The sequence below is a fragment of the Rhododendron vialii genome, chromosome 2a, assembly GCF_030253575.1.
Source record: "Rhododendron vialii isolate Sample 1 chromosome 2a, ASM3025357v1".
Classification (NCBI taxonomy): domain Eukaryota; kingdom Viridiplantae; phylum Streptophyta; class Magnoliopsida; order Ericales; family Ericaceae; genus Rhododendron; species Rhododendron vialii.
Genome location: NC_080558.1, coordinates 5,160,770 through 5,177,111, shown reverse-complemented (window position 1 = coordinate 5,177,111; position 16,342 = coordinate 5,160,770). Strand labels below are relative to the sequence as shown.

Genomic DNA, 16,342 nt, shown 5'->3' with positions numbered 1-16,342 from the left:
ACGATATTATAACCGAGATTTCATTCAGATTCTGAAGCATTCTTGAGTAAACACTACTTTTCTTCATGGATTTTGTATAGCTTTTTTCCAGATCAACAAATCGAACAAGCCTGAAGATAGCGTGAACCATAGAAATCGTATAACCGAATACTGTAATTTCAGGCTTAGGTGTTTCACAGTGATGAATTTACAATTGACATTATACAATCCTAACGGTAAAGCTCGCTATAAGTTGCTATCAACAGACATACGACTACAACAACAACAATTCGTAACTAATCTTATTTTGTGCTTAAAAGTACATGATGTGCCGTCTTCAACAGGAGTTTTGTGATCTCTCTTTTCTCTGCCCTGCCTCTAATACCTACCTAATTCCAAGTTGTATTTTGGTACATCAGCTCTCTTTTTTGTAAAACAGATTTCCTTCTTTTTACTTCATTCCAATGACTCCCCAAAAATGTATCAGAACACTCCTAGAAATGTGGCTACATCAAAATCAGAAAGAGTGCTCCACCAAAATAGCCGACCTGATTGGAAATTCAGTTAAGAGATATAGTTGGCGAGAAATCCTCCTCCAAGAATGGCGATAGATGTTGCTAGAAGATGTCCTACAATGGCTCCACTAGCGACACCCCAAGGAGACTGCAGAGAGAAAAGTGAAGGAAAAAAAAAAAAAAAACATAAGAAGCATCGAAGTAAGATTAGTTTGGATGATGAAATTTGTTCTTTAATTGAAAGTGAAGAACACAGACATGAATCCCAGGCAGCATAGTTTGGATGATGAAGTACGCTTTTGAATCCAAATTTCACGAAAATCTGTACCTGAGCGGCACCAAGGCCAATTGTTGCTAGCATCGAGCAATCTCCCCATTCCTTCAGAGAAATAACAATGTTGTAAAATTGGAATGCATGATTCGGGACATAGAAACACTTATACACTTGAAGAATAAAAATGCAGTGGTCCAGTTGGTGATAATTATAGCTCCATTTGAATTTGGATTAAACTCCAGCACAAGTCGAGATTTCTAATTTCCACTGGATAAAGGAAAAGATGAACTGCCGCGTCAATGTTCCAATATCACGTGAGAAAGCACTGGCTAGTTGCCCAGAAACAGAGATAAAAACTTCATAGAACCTTAATCTATGGAAACCATGATAACTACAGTCACCAACATACTTTCTAGTGCAGCAGTAAACGGTCGCAATTGCAACAATTTTGGGGAATTGATTGGACATTTTCTTTCTGAAAGTGATTAAACTAACAGCAAATCAAGCAGAAATTTTGTGAGGATGAAGAATGTCGCCACAAGTAAGGGATGAAGATGCTTACAACGAAAAATACAAGGCTTAATGCTCTTCTCCGACTGTCTTGAACAGCCATTTGGGGATGTTCCTCACTCTGTCAAAACTTCTGAATCAGCAATATCTCTCAGCAACTTCTAATCAATTCCCTTAAAATTCAGCTCATGCTTCTTTTTTATCCATTGGCAAAAGCTTCTGAATCATTTCAAACATTGTGCAACCCTGAACATCATCTGTCAGTAAATCCACTAGCATGGACATGGTACAAGCATTGGGTGAGAAACTCTTGTTAAATCATCTCCTGTAAAAGTATCATAAGCTTGTGTCTGCCACCTCTTTCAAGGAATGCTCGAACAATAATATTGTAAGTGACTGAGTCTGGTGGACGCCCATTTTTCTCCATTTGCAGAAGTAACTCCTCAGCTTCATCAAGCAAGGCCTCGTTACAAAGTCCACTAATCATTGCAGTGTACAACTGAACATTAGGCTTCAAACCTTTAGCTAAAATGGAGTTAAAATGTTTTCGAGCATCTTCAATCTCCCTGGATTTGCACATGCCATTAATGACGATACTATAAATAACAATATTAGGAACTATTCCTTGATCTTGCATTGAACGAAACACCTCTACTGCCTTGCCAATTTTTTGGTTCTTAAGGAATCCATCTAACAAGATTAAGTTAAAATGTCAGGATTTTGACCGCTACACATCATCTCATGAAATATATGATCTGCTGCATCACATCTCCCTGCACGTAACAGCCCCTTTAACAAAGTGCTAAGTATTAGTAGCAGGTTTTAACCCTTTACGCGACATTTCTCTAAAGAGATCCATGGCCTTGTCTATATTCATCTTACTGCAGAAACCATTCATTAAAATATTATAGCTACGGATACTAGGCTCAAGGCCCTTACCAACTAAGGAGTTGAACACTTCTTTTGCTTTCTTCATGTGGCCTTGCAAACAATATCCGTCCATTAGTGCATTATAAGTGAAAACATTGGGTTTCTCACCTCTTCGGATCATGATCTGGAGTATGCCCTCCGCTTCTTCGGTCCTTCCCTCCTTGCAAAGTGCATCCACCAACATATTGAAGGTTATAACATCAGGGAAAATGTTTTGCTCTGTCATGTCACTCAATATTCTTGTGGCATCCTTCACTCGACCTGATTTGCATAAGCCATCAACCAAAGAGGTGAAGGTGACCAAATTAGGCATAATATCCCACTCTCTCATCTCCGATAAGAGGCGCAAAGCATCATCTATGTTCCCGTCCTTGCAAAGGTTGTCGATGATTGTGCTATACATCACAACAGTAGGCCTATAGTTCCATTTCTGCATACTCCTCAACAACTGTATAGCCATCGTAGTGTCTCCTACTTTACAAAGTCCTTTCATGATTGTCCCATAGGTGATTTCATCAGGTTCTATGTCTCCATATTTCATCAACCTTCTGAACAAATTCACAGCCTCAGAAGTCTTACCTTCTATAATGTACCCGTTTATCAGAGTGGTGAAGGTAGCCACATTTGGAGTATAACCACACTTATAGAAGATACCCAAGCTAGCAAACCCAAAATCCACTCTATTCAACCGGCAGAAACAATTCATCAAAACATTCAGCGTATAGTCATTGATTGGAATACCCAACTCGTGGAATTCTTCACACGGAGAAATGACGGACGAATATTCTTCAGCTTGGCAAGAGCAGCTAACAGCTGAGTGAAATGGACAACAGAAGGAAGAGGTCGAAATCTGGCCATTTGATGGAAGAAACTAAGAGCATCGTCGAGCTTATCGAAACCCGTTTTAGATTTCTCCAACAACAACTTCTGTAGTTGCTGCCGGTTCGTGATTGCAATGACATCAGGGGGATTAGGGTTTGTAGAAAATTGGGTAGAATGAAACAAGAGTGTATGATGATGGAGAAATGGGTTACCTTTTGGATAGTTATTACGTGCTGCCGTTGTTGGGCTGAAAATCAAAGCAACAGCAGCGATTCTTCTTGTTGGCATCTTGATGGATGCCACAAGAAAAAGCCTCTGTGGATGGATTGAGCCTCGCTGGAGTATCTTGTGCAGAGAAGGGGAAAGGAAAACGAAAATTGTACTTTTGTTGTTACAGAAATAGAAAGGGAAAACTTCAAAAAAGAACAATGGAGTACAACTTTTTCCATTAGTTCTCTTTATTTAGATGGTGAGAATTGAGAAAGGATGAGATAAGAATTTAGAGCCTATTATCACCAAATCTCATAATTTTTTTTGTGAGATTGTGCTTGTTTTTTCCCTTGATATAAGTTTCGTAGCTGATGTTTTTATTGTCCGTTCCGATAAACAAAAGATGTCCCTTTAGTTGTGCATTAATTTTCGTCAATTTAACACTTGTGATTTGGCTGCAGCTTAATGATCTTGACTGCCACTTCAAAAATAGATCATGTCATGCGAGTCACTTGACCCACAGGTAAAATGGAAAGTTGTCGTTACATATTCTTGGTGTTTTTATGTCTGTACTTCAATACTATAAATTAAAAATGAATTTTAAACTTCAAAATAAAAGCTGGAAAGTAGTTTTGATTATCATTTGCAAACTTTGAAAAAAGTTAAATTTGGCAAATTGTTGCTTTGAATTCCGACTGCATAAATGTGGAATAACGATTAAGTGATGCAATATGTAAAGTGGACATTGTGGGGCCAGCAATAATCCATAATGCAATATGTTATATATCGGCAGTTGTGGACTTCAAAAAAGTTAAATTTGATTAACTCGAGTTAAATACCGTCCGCGTAAACGAAAAATAAGACCATAATGATCCTTTTAAAAATTTGTCAATTTCAATGTAAAACACATGCTCTAAAATTTGTGTCTAAGATTTTGTGCCCATTTTAAAAAAATAGTCAAACTTTTGTAGCTAGTAATGCATATCGAAATGTGGTAAAATGTTATTGTGGTTAGAAAAAAAATTACGATTATGACTGATAAAGTGTCCCACTAGACTAGATTTCTCAATCCGTTCCTGCCAGAGATAGTAAGTGAGAAGAATATTTAGCTTACGCACGTGCCAAGGCTAGTATTAGCAAAGACGTAACCAAAATCAATCACCTGGACGGCTGGACATTTGCATTTCTTGTATGCACCTGATGCTCCCCTTACCCTCTGGAGAATACTCCAACTGAGAGGGCCAGAAAGTTGGAGATTCACTGCCCGTGCCCAGGAGCACTTTGGCAAGCAAAATAAAAGCATTCCCAACAACTCAAGAGTGGGAGTTCTGGTTAATGGCTCAACAGTTTGTGAGGTCAAGGAGGCTAAAAATCTGCAACTTTCAAAGCACAGAGGATGTGTGGTGTGAGTTATATGTTCTTAGAGTGTTTCGTTAGCTAAACAACAGGTCGTTGTCGTTCACCAGTTTGTAAGCTTGTTTAAGTTCTTATAAGAAGGGTCCACACGCGAGGCTAATATATCTGCAACATTCAACCACACAGGATGTGTGGTGTGTACAAGCACACAGGTGATTCTGCATCACTAAGGCTCTGTTTGGAGGGACATGGACTTCAAATAAAGTCATTTCGTGTTCAACCTCCGTAAGACTGTAAGAGGTTTAGCTGTATATGGCTTTGTAAAACAAGAGTAAAGGTCGAATTAGAGGTAGAAGCATGTGTTTTATGCTAAAATCCTTACCATTAAGGGTTTCAAATCCCTCCTATAATACAGTGATTCCAAATTCGTCAAGATAAAGCTCTCATACTCAGTATAGAAATCCATGTAGACTCTATATGCAACCTATCAAAGTTGATCTAGCTGATGCTTATTGAGTATATCTTCATTCGAAATTCCCATCTAACCAAACAGATCCTCAAAATATGATATTAAGCAAGATTATAATAATAAACATAATGCACATCCTTTTTTCATAATACAAATAAAAAGAGCACCCAACTAGAAAAAACATCAAAATGCAAACTTATTACTCCTACATTGAACATAACATAAACAGCAGCACTAATCACGCTTATAGTTCACCACTTTGGGTAAAATAAGTTAAACAGCTCTCAAGCATAAATCATGATCATGACAAGTACCCCAGCACTAATCACGCTTATAGTTCACCACTTTGGGTAAAATAAGTTAAACAGGTTTCAAGCATAAATCATGATCATGACAAGTACCTCCACAAAGCCGGACAATCTCTTGTTATGAGGAGAACACGGGACACCGAGTAATCAAAAGAAGGGCACCTTCTGTAAGTTACTGCAATATGTGGAGAGAGACTGCTGCAATCCATCATCATTTGATCCATAAAAAACGAACAGTCCCAATCCACCAACTCCCATGTCGTGGTTTGAATTTCCCCAGACTTGCATTAAGGCGGTGTAGTTGGAGCGCGCATTGGATTTTGGCAAAGAGTAAGTGCCTAAAAGCATCTGTTTGCGCAACGAAAACTCTTGCACCTGAGGATGGGGTTGCTTCATTACCGATGACCTGGTGTTATTGCAGCCAATAAAAATGGAATCTCCGCGAGAGAAAACCGACATTGCATTGACACCAAGTTTGGGATTTTGAGACCTATGCCAGATGGATGGCAGAAATCTAGTACGATGATGGAATCAGGGGTGCATAAGATTCCATCATTTTCTTCTGCTTCAGATGAACTTACTCTGGATTTCAAGAATGTACAAGGTTAGGACTGGTAAGAGAGCATTGTAAAAGTTTTACTTATATTTGGTTACCAATCAATGCTAGTATTATCGTCATAAACTAAAAAGAAAAGCAGTGATTCGAAATAGAACATCACGAGACAAGTAACATCCAGTATGAATAAGGCATCTCAATTCCTTGCCTTTTACCCAAACCTTCTGCTGTGCATTAGTCAAAACTCATTTCTGTGTGTTGTTTATCATTTTAAGCTCAAATCAAGGCAGGCTCGTTCTTCTTTTACTCCAAATCTTCAAGGGTACTTTGTGGCTTTCAAATTACTGTTGTGCATCAGTGGAGCTTTTAAGTTGATTTATGCTTAATCTGAGCTTACCCATTAGAGTGCTTCATATCGAACGAAGCTTTTACTGAAATTTTAACATGAAGCTAAGAAAAGTTTGGGCTGGAGATGGCCTTAAAACCACTTTCACTCATTGCTAAGAAGAGATCTCTAGTGGCTACTTACTTGATTGAGGTGATTGACCATGCTATGGCGGAGCAAATGAAGCAGACAAGTGAACCAGCCACAAGCAAATAATAGAAAACTAACACAAGCAACAAAGTAGAAGTATCACCTTTGACTTACTCCTCCTCCCGGTTCTGCATCAGAGTTATTCACATGACGTGCAGACACTTTCCGACCGTAAGAAGAAATAGACAGTAATGCCTGAGAATCCAGAGAGCTCATATCCCAAAGTGAAACACTTTCTGCCTCCGCAACAAAAATTATAGTTTAACCTCAAGCAAAATTACTGGCAAAAGGCAAATTTCAATAGAAGAGGTCAATGGAAAAGGTCAAACTTGCTCCTAAAGTTGAAAACATAGAACCTCATAAATCCTTCCATGTCACTTGCACAAGCATCCATAATCTGATACCTTCAAATCAATCCCTTAATCTTGGGACACAGCCTTTCTATCCTCCCTTGGCACAAGACTCATGATCATTTCTAAAAAATTGCTATCTTCACCATCAACTGTAAGTAAATCCGCTACTATGGACATGGTAGATACATCTGGTTTGAAATTCCTCTTGATTATTTCTTGTAGAAGTATCTTAACCTTGTCTGTGTCTCCCCTCTTCAGGAATGCTCGAACAACAATGTTAAAAGTCACTTCATTTGGTGGGCACCCATCTTTATCCATTTGCAATAGTAACTCCTCAGCTTCATCCAGCAGGGCCTCCTTACAAAGTCCACTAATCATCGTGTTGTAAATCTTAACATTGGGTTTCAATCCTTTAGCTAAAAAGATACCAAAAACTTTTCGAGCATCTTCAATCTTCCCAGCTTTGCACATTCCATTAATGATGATAAGATAAATAACATCATTAGGAACTATTCCTTGATCTTGCATTGAATGAAACACCTCTACTGCCTTGCCAATTTTTTGGTTCTTAAAGAATCCATCTAACAAGATTGAGTAAGTTAAAATGTTAGGATTATGACCGCTACACTTCATCTCATGAAATATATAATCTACTACATCACATCTCCCTGCGTGTAACAACCCCTTTAACAAAGTGTTGTAAGTATCAGTAGCAGGTTTTAACCGTTTATGTGACATTTCTCTAAAGAGATCCATGCCCTCATCTATATTCATCTTATTGCAAAAACCATTGATTAAAATATTATAGCAACGGATATCCGGCTCAAGGCCCTTATCAACTAGGGAGCACTTCTTTTGCTTTCTTCATCTGGCCTCGCAAACAATATCCGTCCATCAGTGCACTATAAGTGATAACACCGGGTTTCTCACCTCTTCGAATCATAATATCCAGTATATCCTCCGCTTCTTCGGTCCTTCCCTCCTTGCAAAGTGCATCCACCAACATAGTGAAGGTTATAACATTAGGGAAAATGTTTTGTTCCATCATGTCACTCAACATCCTTGTGGCATCCTCCCATCGCCCTAAGATGCATAAGCCATCAACCACAGAGTTGTAGGTGACCACATTAGGCATAATATCCCACTCTCTCATCTCCGATAAGAGGCGCAAAGCATCATCTATGTTCCCGTCCTTACAAAGGTTGTCGATGATAGTGCTATACATCACAACAGTAGGCCTACTGTTCCATTTTTGCATACTCCTGAGTAACCGTATAGCCATTGTAGTGTCTCCTACTTTACAAAGCCCTTTTATGACCGTCGCATATGTGATTTCATTAGGTTCAATGTCTCCATATTTCGTCAACCTTCTGAACAAATTCACAGCCTCAGAAGTCTTACCTTCTAAAACATACCCGTTTATTAGAGTAGTGAAGGTAGTCACGTCCGGAGTATAACCACACTTATAGAAGATACCCAAGGTAGCAAACCCAAAATCCACTCTATTCAACCGGCAGAAACAATTGATCAAAATATTCAGCGTATAATCATTAATAGGAATACCCAGCTCGCGGATTTCTTTAAACAGAGAAATGACGGTCGAATATTCCTTCATCTTGGCAACAGAACCAAACAGCTGAGTGAAATGGACGACAGAAGGAAGAGGTTGAAATCGGGCCATTTGATGGAACAAACTAAGAGCATCGTCGAGCTTATCGAAACCCGTTTTAGATTTCTCCGACAACAATTTCTGTAGTTGCTGCCGCTTTGTTATTGCAGTGACATCAGGGGGATTAGGGTTTGTAGAAAATTAGGTAGTAGGAAACAAGAGTGTATGATGATGGAGAAATGGGTTACCTTTTGGATAGTTATTACGTGCTGTCGCTCTGAAAATCAAAGCACCAGCAGCAGCGATTCTTCTTGTTCGCATCTTGACGGAATGGAATTAGGTCAACAAGAAAAAGCCTCTGTGGATGGATTGAGCCTCGCCGTCGTAGAGTCGATTTTCCACCGTCCCACCTTCAGGAGCGGAGGTTCATTCCAATCTGGGCAAAACGGCGTCGTTGTCGTCGACCACTAAAACCTCGCAACTTAAGGCTTCGTTATTTGGGGTACAAAATTTTCGTTCAAAATGTAAGGCGACGTCCCGCTTTCTCCCAAAACTTTCTTTTTAAAAAAAAATGTAATTTCAAATTCAAATATAACAAAAATGAAAAATGATTTTTCAATTTTTTTTTACACTGTTTAAAAGATCTCAATGAGATCTATCAAATAAGATCCACATTGATAGAAAAATTAATTGCATAAAAACGTGATTTTTGACCTTGAAATTACCTTCTTTTTCTTTAACTTCCTTTTTTGTAAAAGTGGAACGACCTCTTACTCTACTGTTTTTCTGATGTTCGTTTGTGCAAGGATGGTTGAAAATGTGTTCCGCTTGATAAGGTTGTATAATAGGCCTCGTTCCGCTTTCTTAATTTGCGGCGATAAAATCTGAAAATAGATCATGCCATGCGAGTCACTTGACCCACAGGCAAAATGGAAAGTTGTTACATATTCTTGGTGTTTTTTTGTCTATACTTTAATACTATAAATTAAGAATAAATTTTTAAAAGATCAGGAAAGGTTTCTTTCAAAATCATATGTAGTATGGTTATCTATGTAAAATAAAAGCAGGAAAGTAGTTTTTATTATCATTTGCAAATTGTTGCTTTGAAGTCCGACCGCGTAAATGCAAAATAACGATTTAAGTAATGCAATATGTAAAGCAAGTGGATCTCGTGGGGCCAACAATAATAAATAATGCAATATGTTATATATCGGCAACTGCGGATTTCAAAAAAGTTAGATTTTGTTAACTTGAGTTTAATACCGTCCGGATAAATATAAAATAAGACCACAATGATCATTGTAAAAACTTGTCAACGTCGATGTAAAACATGCTTTCAAAATTGTCTAAGATTTTGTACCCATTTTTTGATACTTTTAAAAAAGGTAGGCATAAACTTTTGAAGTTAGTAACGCATGTCGAAATGTAGTGCTACTTAAAATGTTATTGTGGCTAGGGAAAAAATTTATGATTATGATTGATAAAGTGTCCTACTAGACTAGATTTCTACATCCGTCCTTGCCGAAGATAGTAAGTGACAAGAATATTTAGCTTACACACCGTGCCGAGGCTAGAATTAGCAAAGACGTAACCAATCACCAGGACATTTGCATTTCATGTATGCTCCTGATGCTCCCCTTACGTACCCTCTCGAGAATACTTTGATCAAATTCTGTTACCAAGTAAAACTTGTGATGAAGAAAAGTTCCTTTGTTGAAACTAATACTCCAACTGAGAGGGCCAGAAAGTTGGAGATTCACTGCCAATGCCCATGAGCGCTTTGGCAAGCAAAATGAAAGCATTGCCCGGTACAATGCATTGAAAAGGTTCAGTTAGATAGTCATACTCGGGTACAGGCTTAGATGAAACTCAAGAGTGAGAGTTTTGGTTTACGGCTCACCAGTTTTGAGCTCGTTAAGGTTCTTACACGAGTGGTCAATGAGGCTAATAAATCTGCAACTTTCAAAGCACATACAGTGTTCCGTTAGATAAACAGCAAGTCGTTCTTGTTCACCAGTTTGTAAGCTTGTTAAGGTACTTACAAGAGTGGTCAACGTGGCTAATATATCTGCAACATTCAAGCACACAGGATGTGTGGTGTGTTACAAGTTCTTAGAGTTTATCGTTTGTTAAACAGGTCATTCTTGATCACTAAGGCTCAAATAAAGTCATTTTGTGTTCAACGTCCGTAACACTGTAAGATGTATAGCTATAGATGGCTTTGTAGAACTAAAGTAAACGTAGAATTAGAAGTAGAAGCATGTGTTTTATGCTAAAATCCTTACCATTAAGGGTTTCAAATCCCTCCTATTATACAGTGATTCCAAATTCATCAAGATAAAGGTCTCATACTCAGTATAGAAATCCATGTAGACTCTTTCTCCAACCTATCAAAGTTGACTTAGCTGATGATTATTGAATATTGATATCTTCATTCGAAATTCCCATCTAACCAAACAGATCCTCAAAATATGATATTAAGCAAGATTATAATAATAAACATAATGCACATCATTTGTTCATATTACAAATAAAAGAGCACCCTACTAGAAAAAACAGCAAAATGCAAAATTATTACTCCTACATTGAACGTGACATTAACAGCAGCACTAATCACGCTTATAGTTCACCACTTTGGGTAAAATAAGTTAAACAAGCCTGCAAATAATCATCATTATGATAAGTACCTCCACAAAGCCGGACGATCTCTTGATATGAGGAGAACACGGGACCCCGAGTAATCAAAAGAAGGGGAATACAAGTCATCTGGTCCAATAACTTCTTTAACCTTCTGTAAGTTACTGCAATCTGTGGAGAGAGACTGCTGCAATCCATCATCATTTGATGCATCAAAAACGAACAGTCCCAATCCACAAACTCCCATGACATGGTTTGGATTTCCCCAGACTTGCGTTAAGGCTGTGTAGTGGGAGTGAGCATTGGATTCTGGCAAAGAGTAAGTGCCAAAAAGCTTCTGTTTGCGCAATGAAAACTGTTGCACCTGAGGACAGGGTTGCTTCATTCCCGATGACCTGGCGTTATTGCAGCCAATAAAAATGGAATCTCCGCGAGAGAAAACTGACGTTGCATTGACACCAAGTTTGGGTATCTTGAGACCTACGCCAGATGGATGGCGGAAATCTAGTACATTGATGGAATCAGGGGTGCAGAAGACTCCATCATTTCCTTCTGCTTCGGATGAACTTACTCTGGATTTCAAGAATGCATAAGGTTAGGACTGGTACGAGAGCATTGGTAGAAGCTTTACTAATATTTGGTTACCAATCAATGCTAGTATTGTCGTCATAAACCAAAACTAAGGAGATAAAAAAAAGAAAAGCAGTGATTCCAAATAGAACATCACCAGACAAGTAACATCCAGTAAATTTTTTTTTTTGGGAACGAACATCCAGTATGCATCTCCATTCCTTGCCTTTTACCCAACCTTCTGCTGTGCATTATTCCATACTCATTTCTGAGTGTTCATCATTTTAAGCTCAAATAAACGCAGGATCATTCTTATTTTACTCCAAATCTTCAAGGGTACTTTGGGGCTTTCAAATTACTGTTGTGCAATAGTGGAGTTTTTGAGTCAGGCTTGTTCGTTTTGGGTTTCGAAGGAGGTTTGAGTGGAGAGAGATAGAGAAAATGTATTGGGAACCATGCATAGGGGTTTTAAAGCCCCCAAATGAACAAGCTCAGATGCTTAATCTGAGCTTACCCATTAGAGTGGTTCATTTCAAACGAAGCTTTTACTGAAATTTTAAGCTGAAGCTAAGTACAAGTTTGGGCTGGAGATGGCCATAAAACCACTTTCACTCATTGCAAAGAATCCTAAGATGAGATCTCTCATGGCTTCTTAATTGAATGAGGTGGTTGGGCATGCTATGGCGGAGCAAATGAAGCAGACAAGTGAACCAACCACAAGCAAATAATAGAAGAAAACTAACACAAGCAACAAAGTAGAAGTATTACCTTTGCCTTACTCCTCCTCCCGGTTCTGCATCAGAGTTATTCACATGAAGTGCAGACACTTTCCGACCACAAGAAGAAATAGACAGTAATGCCTGAGAATCCAGAGAGCTCACATCCCAAAGTGAAACACTTTCTGACTCCGCTACAACCACTTTCCCTCTGCTTCTCCATTGCAAAGGACTGGAGTAATTCATTGCCAAAACAGGCCTCTGCACCTCCCATTTCATAATCTGCTCACCATCGCGGATATCATACACTTTAACTGCCTTCTGACAGCTGGCAGTTGACACGATAAGTGGCCCACAAGGTCTATACCACCATTGGTGGTTTTCTGGGGCCATAACAGAAGATAGAGTGTTTCTTCTATATATTGTGTTATTTGGTAGGGGAGCAAGTGCTGTTCGTGAATAATTAGCAATGCCATCCTCAGTGTGAAATGCTCTCACATCTTTGCTATAGAAATCCCATGAGCAAAATCCTGAATCCGAGGTATTGCCAGCAGAAGCAGCCACAACATACCTTCCGGAACAACCGTCTGCACCAGGGGCACGAATTATCCAACAATCCCTCCATAGATTATGTGAGACTTCCACAGGGGGCTTGTATTCAGCTTTATCCTGTAATGATGGGATAGCATCAGTAAATAGCTAGGCTTCGAAGAAATAGCATTCTTGTGATGTTGGTCTTGTGGGATACTTCCATGTTTGATCAAAGTGAATAATCCAAGACACACGGACATAGGAAAACATCAAAGAAGAAATCAGTACAACTCACAACAAAAAACTAAAGCATAGTCTGAGGCTCTGTCTGGATAGATGTGGATTGCAAATGAAATACTTGTAGTTCAATTTACAAAAAAAATTGAATTGATTAAAACATATAGGTGGATTTGAGAAATCAGAGTGGAAGATAAACTCGAGGCTATAGCTAAAAGAAACGTGTTATTCCAACCTCATGATAAAGCTCCAAAACTTGATATCAATATCCGTAGGTAAGCTATCAGCCGTAATATGGGATATTCTCATCCAGTAATGATGCCAAGTTCCTTCATTGGGAACCAAATCTATCCAAACGGAACATAATGGTCATACCAACATGAAGCATGCAGTGGAATGCACTGTGCGCAGATATGGTTTGATAATGTTCCCAAACTAAAGTAATTCTGTTAACTACTAATTAATTTGCTATAAAAGCACATTTAGGAAGTAAAAGCACACTGCTAACTACAATAGCAATTTGTGATAAGCACATTAGAAAACTAGTTGCCTTACCTCACAGTTAATGATATCATAGAAGGAACACGAACCGTCGCCATGAGCAAGAAGTACAGCTTCTCCCTCAGATACAAACCATCCTCCTGTCGCAGTCTTATGACCAATTTCATTCAACTGATAAATCAAGCTATCATCGATCTCTTCATCCACTGTCATTGCCGGTCTATTCTCCTGATCATCAAAATCATCCAGTTTTTCATCTGTAGTGAGAATCATTTCAAAACCCCCTTCCCCACTGCCTGTTTTGGAAGAATCTTGTTCTGTTGAATTGACAACACCATCTGTTTCTTGAACTTCAGTGAATTCCACACCACCAATTTCAGCCCTCCTTGTAATCTTAGATTGCTCATTGTTCAGGGAAGCCAAGAATTCCAATGCAATGGAGTTTTCATCATTGGAGCCCAACAACTTCTCCTCAGGCTTCGATACAAAGCTAGGTTCAACAGGATCACTCTGATGATTTGATGACACTTTCGACGATGTCCTGTCTCTAATTAACATTTGATGAGGAAAAAGTCTTGCCTCCAGCTCTTCAGAATTCAAGCCTTTAACAGAACATTTCAAAGGATCCACTTCCTTGTTTTGACTCTTATCCGAACTTTTACTCAATACATCATCAGTTTCAGTAACTTTGGGTACACCTATCTTTCCATCAACACCGTTAACACTCTCCATCGCCTTCTCAATTCCTGAGATTTTCTGTTGAATATCCGAAAGTATCACTTTTGACGCATCTGGATTATTCTTATCCAACATCTCTTTTGTCTTCTTTATGTCAGATGCAATCCTCTTCACCTTTCCTTCCAAAAAGGCAAGCTTCTCATGGAGCCTGCTTGGATATTTGTTGATGCTCCCACCACCCATAACTTCTTCAACAACACACTTTGCCTTCGAGATCTCTGAGCCTCTTGAACCATTCAGAGTTTTCCGGCCCAATTCTTTCCCACCTACTTCACCTCCACTCACAGATTTCAGATCAGCCGAAGATCTACCCTTTGATTCCTCATAAACTCTTAAACCACTTGAAACTTTCAAATTCGAATCTACGATTCGCTTAGAATCGTGACTACCTAAGCATGACTTTGCCGGAATTGTGTTTAGATTTCCATCTCCTTTCAATTCATCTGAAACCCTAACCCTAGCTTCTTCACCTCCTTTTGTAGACAACTGACATTGCTTGTGATTCTGACCACTTTTCTCCATTCCCACCTCAGCATTCACTGAATTTGCGCATTCCTTCAAACCCCCAACTCCATTCACACTTCCTCCACTTGATTTCACATCCAAATCCTTCAAACCGCCCTTCCGCTGCTGAATTCTTGAAGGAACCCTAACACTAGCCTCTTCACCACTGTGAGTATAAAATTCACTTTGCTCATGGCTTTGACATTTTTTCTCCATAGCCACATCAGCATTCACTGAATTTTGCCATTCCTTAACTACTTTCTCACTTCCTTCACTTGATTTCGCATTCAAATCCCTCAATCCACCAATCTGTTGCTGAATCCTCTCAAGAACCCTACCTCTAACTTCTTCACTTCCTTTAGAATTTGATCCACATTGCTCAGAAATCTCACCCCTTCTCTCATTACCAACCTCACCAACTGCTGAATTCCTGCATTCGTGAGAAAGCCTATTACGGTTCTCACTCCCTCCACTTGATTTCGCATCCAAATCTCCCAAAGAACCCTTCTTTTGCTGAATCCTCTCGGAAATCTCAGCCCTTCTCTCACTACCCACCTCACTAAACACCGAATTTCTCCGCTCGGTTAGAAGCCGAACTCGATTCTCACTTCCTCCACTCGATTTTGCATCCAAATCTCTCAAAGAAACCTTCTTTTGCTGAATCACACTCCTCCGACCACTCGAGACCGAACGCTGCTCGGCTTCGACTCCGGACGCCGAAACCCTAGAAACCCTAGCATCTTTCCGCAAATCAGACAGGACCCTATTGAAATCAGAGGGACTAGAGCACCTACCTCTTGGTACCGACGAAGTCGACTTGTCGATTCGAGGCATCGGCCGAATCATCGCTGGCTTCTGCGCCGTCGCCGCACGTCCTCGGGAAGTGGGTCTAGGGTTTTCTTTTCCGGTGGATCTCTTTAGGGCCTCAAGGGTCGAGACTGGGGTCAGGGTTTTGGTGGGTTTCGCCGCCACAGCCGCCGTGACCGTCCCTCCACCTCCGCCGCCGCCGGCGGGGGCGTAGTCTCTTGCGCGGCGAATTGATGATGCTGCCATCTTTACCAGTGTGTGTATGGGTTTGTGTATGAGTTGTTGTGTGGCTATCAGGTGAAAGGGTTTTAGAGAGAGACAGATGAGATTGTGGTTTCGGATTGGAAGATTTCTGGGTTTGGGGTGGAAAAAGGTGAAAGGTAGAAGGGATGAGCAGTTTTGGGCGGGAAAGTGAAATTTGTGTTTGGATTTGGGTGTTGGTTTTGAATTTTTGAGGTTCCGCCTCTTCTGTGTCGCTATCTCCGATGTTAATAGCACGTGGCAGACATGTTTTTCTCCTAATTAAGGAGGAGCGTTCTGCTAAGAATCAAATACGGAGTAACAGGCACCATATTTGGTTCAACTCTCATCTTATTTTATTTTATTTTTTTTTTACACGTTTTTTAATTTTTTTTTTATATATCTCTCCACTTATTACCACTCATTAAATCAAAA

General features: G+C 39.5%; 2 protein-coding genes across 7 annotated transcripts; both read right to left on the bottom strand.

Moving 5' to 3' along the window:
• Nucleotides 1–204: 204 nt before the first annotated feature.
• LOC131318185 (KIN14B-interacting protein At4g14310) lies at nt 205–16,088 on the bottom strand. 3 transcript variants are annotated; one of them, XR_009197539.1, is made up of 6 exons: nt 13,673–16,088; nt 12,402–13,018; nt 11,114–11,635; nt 1,331–1,399; nt 823–873; nt 205–642 (listed from the first exon to the last, which is right to left on the bottom strand). XR_009197539.1 is itself a non-coding variant. In XM_058348015.1 (5 exons), exons 1-4 carry the CDS (start codon nt 15,911–15,913, stop codon nt 849–851), a joined length of 3,405 nt encoding a protein of 1,134 aa, XP_058203998.1. In that variant the 5' UTR covers nt 15,914–16,088; the 3' UTR covers nt 205–642; nt 823–848. The 3 variants fall into 3 exon arrangements, 2 of the variants coding, with proteins under 2 accessions (XP_058203998.1, XP_058203999.1); XM_058348015.1 differs by lacking the exon at nt 1,331–1,399; XM_058348016.1 differs by lacking the exons at nt 205–642; nt 823–873; nt 1,331–1,399 and adding an exon at nt 5,249–5,466.
• LOC131318188 (putative pentatricopeptide repeat-containing protein At1g12700, mitochondrial) lies at nt 5,162–8,498 on the bottom strand. Of its 4 annotated transcripts, XM_058348020.1 has the most exons (3): nt 6,821–8,498; nt 6,568–6,700; nt 5,249–5,955 (listed from the first exon to the last, which is right to left on the bottom strand). In XM_058348020.1, exon 1 carries the CDS (start codon nt 8,496–8,498, stop codon nt 7,653–7,655), a length of 846 nt encoding a protein of 281 aa, XP_058204003.1. In that variant the 3' UTR covers nt 5,249–5,955; nt 6,568–6,700; nt 6,821–7,652. The 4 variants fall into 4 exon arrangements, with proteins under 4 accessions (XP_058204002.1, XP_058204003.1, XP_058204005.1 ...); XM_058348019.1 differs by having other exon boundaries at nt 5,162–5,955; nt 6,568–8,498; XM_058348022.1 differs by having other exon boundaries at nt 5,249–6,441; nt 6,477–8,498.
• Nucleotides 16,089–16,342: the final 254 nt, after the last annotated feature.